This window comes from Idiotropiscis lumnitzeri, chromosome 1, assembly GCF_059441095.1.
Source record: "Idiotropiscis lumnitzeri isolate Australia: NSW breed Sydney's pygmy pipehorse chromosome 1, RoL_Ilum_1.0, whole genome shotgun sequence".
NCBI lineage: Eukaryota > Metazoa > Chordata > Actinopteri > Syngnathiformes > Syngnathidae > Idiotropiscis > Idiotropiscis lumnitzeri.
The window spans coordinates 28,797,309-28,803,348 of record NC_142391.1 but is presented as its reverse complement, the minus strand read 5'-3'; the positions used below and the strand labels follow the sequence as shown (position 1 = coordinate 28,803,348).

Below are 6,040 nucleotides of genomic sequence, written 5' to 3'. Positions count from 1 at the left end.
CAGCAAATGTGTCCTTTGTTTTCTTCTTTGGCAGTTAATTTAATACACAAACCTTTTGGGGTTCATTTTAAATGTATTTATTTTGATATTACTCCACGCCCTTTAGCGAGAAGAGAAGGTCGAACAGTCCTCTGGGAGTTGTAGTCTGTGTTGCACAGAAGCGACGTGAATCAAGCCGCAGCCAATAAATTCAGCAGATGATGTCGCTCAATGGAGACAAGTTTGTGTGTGTTTTTTGGGTCGAATGGCTCACTTGCTCTCAGTCGGAGATGCAACGCTCAGTAAAAAGTCCTTTCCTTTTTGATTCATTTATGAAAAACCTGTATAGAGTATTCAAAAAATAGTACAGTTTGATACTTCTCAATCTGAATTCAATCCACAAATCCACTTTAGAAATTGGCAACAAGGCATTTTAGCTTTATTTAATTAGGATGCATGCATGCATGCATCTAACTTTAGAAGCGGTATCATGCACTGGACTTATTGTAATTCAAAGTCAGTGGACTGTAAAATGGTACCCTATATTATCAAAATGTTTTGAATATTTGAGATGCATTTTCACTACAAGTAAGACACCAATTTCTTTAAAAATGAAAACTAATACTAAAACTAAAAAAAACTAAATGTTTTTGAAAAAAATAAAACTCAAAGCTGCTCTGAAAACTAATTAAAACTAACATAATAAAAAAAAACTCTAAATAAAATAAAACTATCATTAAAATTCCAAAACTATAATAACCCTGCAGTGAACACGTCAGACTTGAATTTCACGTTATTCGGTGGGGTGTAGCAGCCCGCATGACATGAAGTTGTTTCCTGGTTGTTCGCGAGTCAAGGAAAGGAAAAGTGCGAACGCACGCACACGGTCTACACAGGTAGCAACTGGCTTTGTCACATTTTTCCCAGCAAACTGACTGCAGCAGTGTCTGACATAAAGAAGAAAGGTTATTTTTAGACCGCTTAGTGTTTGACCCTTGGGCAATAAAGTTGCATTTAATGTGCTGCACAAATGTTTTGAGAATTGCATGAGCATCATCTTAATTGTTTTGAATGTTATGCAGGACCAACATGATTAACTTAGGGCTTAAAGAGAAGCTTACCATAATCAAAAAAATATTTTTTTCTTTAACAGAACGTAATGGAAAGGGAACAACGTCTTTTCAGAGTAATTCTGTCACCTCGTGGCTGAAATAAAGAACTTTGTGCGGTATACGTAAGGCATTCCACACATTTACAAATTCCCATACAGTGGGACCGTAAGATACAAGTTGAATTCTTTCCCAATTATGTGTTTGCCTCAAGCTATCTACAGTACGTGGTTGTGTTGAATATGCAAGGTTTATTCGGTTGTTTTGTTTAGTTTGACAGTTAACAGCAAGAAGCCTTCTTTTATTTAAAAATTGATCACTATCTGCCTAACTTTTGCTTGTTGGTGAGTGAGTTGAGTTCCACCATACAATGCTTGTATCTTATATATGTGTTTGCAAGTCAAAGCATATAATTCGGCCACATGACCGGCGCATTTCTTGAAAAACTCGTAAGTCGGGTCCCTCGCCTCTTGAGGCACCATTGTATCACGTTGGCACCAATGTGGTTTCAAGGAATTATGTGGAAGTGAGTTGATTATCTTTTATTTAGACAAAAGCGGTACTTTCCCGCCAACTATAGGCCCTTATGAACATAGTAGGAGGGTATCAACGACTTACAGATTGACATTCTTTGCGGCACTGGTTAGACCCCATCCCCGCAAATAGAAGGTAGTCACTCTATTTAAAACATACTTTTTGACAGACTCATAAGAAAGTGAGAACAGGAGGCAGAAGAATACTATCACTGAGTAGCGTTCTCTAGATATTGCTGGAATTGTTCAGTGTTGCAGAATAATAAAAGTAAAATACAGTAAAACTAGTCATCTTTTGTTAAACTTGGAAATGAACACGAAGTCGAGATACAGTAGCGTTTAAAAGTAAAATAAAGTACACAATACCAGAATGCATGTTCTTGGAAAGCTTCTCGGGTCATTTTTGTGTTGGTCTACAGCCTTTATGATCTCAGCTACATGTCATTTAGGTTCTCCTAAGTGATATTCATTGCACTGGACAGAATAGCCAGATCTTTTCCAAGGTCACAGTATAGGGTCCAATTAAGCTGTGTTTTCTCTGGACTGCCTGTAGGTGTCATCATTGGTTCTTATGAGGTCGCTTCCTGGCAGTAGTGTGCAAAGCATAGTGGATGGAGATTGAAAAAAAATGTCAAGGGGTTCAGTTGAGGGGTTGTTGCGGACGAAGCATTTCCCTCATGGCATGGATGCTCTTTCATTAAACCTTACTTTGAAACCCTAAACCCTACTGAAAACCCTCATTTGAAACCCTAACCCAATTTTAAAACTATGCTTTGAAACCTCAACACTAGCTTAAAATCTTAAATCCCCATTTTCAAAAGCTCACCATAGTTGAAAATCCTAGTCTGATGAAACCCTGCTTCGAAACACTACCCCTAATTTGAAAGTTTTTTTTTAATCATTAAACAATACCAAATCAGTTTGTTAACCGGTAATCAGGGGGCCAAAAATGCTACGCAATGCAAATGAATTTTATCTGATTAATCAATGGAATAATTGACAGAATATTCAATTCTAAAAATATTTGATAACAGCCAAGGTTGGTTCTGCTATTATGATTGCGTGATGTCACAAGTGTGATTTGGTCAATTATTGTTTCAGGAATGTTTATTTATTTGGGCATGTGACGATATACAATCATACAAATCTTATGACCATTTGTTAAAAACGTTAAAGGCTGCACGGTAGCCGATCGGTTAGCACGATGGCCTAACAGTGCAGAGGTCGTGGGATCGATTCTGGTTCCAGCGTTCCTGTGTGGAGTTTGCATGTTTCCCCGAGGCGGCGTGGGTTTCCTCCCACATTCCAAAGACATGCATGGTAGGTTGATTGGATGCTCTAAATTGTCCCTAAGTGTGGTTGTCAGTGCGGATGGGCATTTGTCGTCGTGTGACCTGCGATTGGCTGGCGACCAGTTTAGGATGTACTCCACCTACCGCCCAATAGCTGGGTTTGGCTCCAGCACCCCCTCGACAATCGTGAGGATAAGCGGCTTAGATAATGGATTCATGGAAAAAAATGTTAAAACTTTTGAAAGATTATTTTTAAATTCATGCATTCATAGCTTTTTAAATCCACTGGAACCCGGCCACTGTAATAGTTCAAATTTAAAGAGCTGAAGTCGAGAATTACAAAACTGAGAAAAATCTCCACTTTCACTTAAATTACATTAACACAGCAAAAATGGTCCCCGCAAAACAGAAGTGAGGTGGACAAAAAAAAAGCTGTTCACTTCAGTTGTACTTTTCTTCCAATCTCTCAGCTCATTTTCACACATCAAATCATCTCTATGATTAGAATAGTTTTGAATATTAGTTAATCGTTGCAGTTATATAGTTAATTTAATTTAAAAATGAAACAGATCTTTGCATTTGACACGAGGTCCACTGTTTAATGCAGTGCTTCTCAAATAGTGGGGCTAGCCCTTTTCTCCCACCGTATTTATTTGAAATTATGTGAATACTGCACGTACCGTGTAGTCATTGCATTTGAAATACAATTCACTATTTAGGATTTCACAAAATTATGAGTGTCTTCGATTGGCCAGTTGAAACCAGATGTCTTTTAAAACTGTAACTTTTGCTAATCTTTGATACGTGACCTCAAATAGTACCTTCCTTTCAATCACACGTTCTGTTTTCACACACCACGAGGAGCGCTTAGTCATCGCATGACACCAAAAAGCAGAAGCATCGGGGGGGCTTCCTCTGCAGGTTAACACAGAAGTGACTAAAAGAGGGGCCAAACATTTCTCTTTAAAGAACACACACCCAGGCTTCTCAGTATTTTTCATTTCCTCCCTCAACATGCACTGCAACTTCACCACGACGCTACTGGTCCGGACGCTTCCCACCATCCTGTCTGTGGAGTTCATCCTGGGGGCCGTGAGCAACGGGCTGGCCCTTTGGATCTTCTGCTTCCACCTGCGCCCTTGGAAAAGCAGCACGGTGCTGCTCTTCAACCTGGCCGTTGCAGATTTCCTGCTCAACATGATACTGCCCTTCCGCGCCAGCTACTATAGCTCAGGAGTCAAGTGGCGCTTCGGCCAGACACTGTGCAACATGTCGCAGTTCATGCTTGCCCTCAACCGCACTGGCAGCACGCTCTTCCTCATGGCCATCGCCGTGGATCGCTACATCCGCGTGGTGCACCCCCACAGCCGAATCAACACCCTGAGCCCCTCCAAGGCCATGTGTGGTGCCGCCACCTTGTGGTTGGTCACCGTGTGCTTGACGGCCAATGCCCTCAGCCTGCAGAACCTCCGCTCAGACTATTGTGAGAGCTTCCTGGTGGAGACCTTGGCCAAAGGTAACCGGCTGTGGCACAAGTTCAACTTCCTGTTCTCCTGCTGGATGCCACTGCTGGTGATTCTCTTCTGCACGGCGCGCATCGTAACCCAATTGCGCGGGCGGCAGATAAGCCAACATAGCAAGATTAAGAAGGCCTTGTGGTTCATCACCGTGGTTGTGGTGCTCTTTGCCATCTGCTTCATGCCTAGTAATATTACGCAGCTGCTCATCTGGATCAAAACACAGGAGGCCATCAAGACACTTCCTGAGTCGGAGGTGTGCAAAGCCATGGATGACCTCACAGTGGCCTTCTATATGACAGTCAGCCTCACCTATCTTAACAGCGCACTGGATCCAGTGGTCTACTACTTCTCCAGCCCTACTTTCAAAAACATCTGCAGAAAGTCCCTGCACCTGCCCCTGGGGGAGACCACCGAAAGCACAGAGAAGAGGACCAGGGAGACTGGCTCCCAGATCTAGAGTAATTTCCACATTTTTTCTAATTTTTTTTGTCAAAGCATTGTCACGATGTTTAATCCTGCTCACTGCACATATACATTAACAGGAGACTTGTAATATACATTCCATTGATTTATCCCCCAAATTTGTGACTTATAAGGTATGCATTTTTTTCTTTTGCATCTAGCGTGGGTTATTATTCTTAGGCACAGGCCTGTTAGTTCGTGAGCTAGCTGCTACTAGAGGCCTTAAGCGTATATATATATATATATATATATATATATATATATATATATATATATATATATATATATTCGCAGCTCGAACATGTTGGGATGTTAGGCATAAAGATAATGTTAGACCAAGTAGCATTTATTTTCAGCGGGTTGTGGATTCACGCATTTAGCAGACAAGCACACAACAATTTTGCAGTCTAATTTTATCCATCAATCATCCAAACAGCGTATCCTATACTTGGCAATTTTTTAATCATTCAAATTTGGCAGGGCTGCAAATAATACATTTAACTATATAAAGAAATAGCTATAATAGTAAGTACAATTTGTTGCATTAATCTAGCAGTGTTACTCCGTTTTAAAAATTTTCCATATAATTTGTTGATTCATTGTCAATAAAGAAATGAAAAAAATTGAAAAATAAACAATGCTACAGAGTTATCATTTATTAAATGTAGTAAGTCATGTTTGTGTTGTTAATTTAAGTTTTCCCACAAAGTGGTTAGTTACAATGTATTAACTTTGTACTTATTCATTAATTAGTTCATTTCAAATAAAGAACATAACATGAATACAAACATCTATAATTTTGTAACTCTACATCATTAAACAATTGGTTAATTATAAAGTAATACATATAATAGTTAAAGTTAAATTTGTTACATTAATTTTGCTGTTTTCCCACCCAAAATTAATTCCACTGTATTTACTCATTTTGTATTAAGTTTATAAAAATATTTTTATCTCGTGAAAAAAATGTGAAACCAAATTTAGTGAATACAAAGATATACAGCTGACACAACTAGTATTTTTTAAACATCTATGAATGACCTGGCCTATTCGTTCCATTTTATAAATCAAATGTTTGTCCTACTGTCCTAATGTTGACTGACTTTTCGCTGCACTTTCACTGCTTCTGCTGAAAAACCAACAAC

The 6,040-nt window shown here is 39.3% G+C and overlaps 1 protein-coding gene across 1 annotated transcript; it reads left to right on the top strand.

Moving 5' to 3' along the window:
• The first annotated feature begins 3,880 nt into the window (after window positions 1–3,880).
• Window positions 3,881–4,890, top strand: LOC148344131 (hydroxycarboxylic acid receptor 2-like). The gene has a single exon (XM_088304535.1). It carries the CDS (start codon window positions 3,928–3,930, stop codon window positions 4,888–4,890), a length of 963 nt encoding a protein of 320 aa, XP_088160661.1. The 5' UTR covers window positions 3,881–3,927.
• Window positions 4,891–6,040: the final 1,150 nt, after the last annotated feature.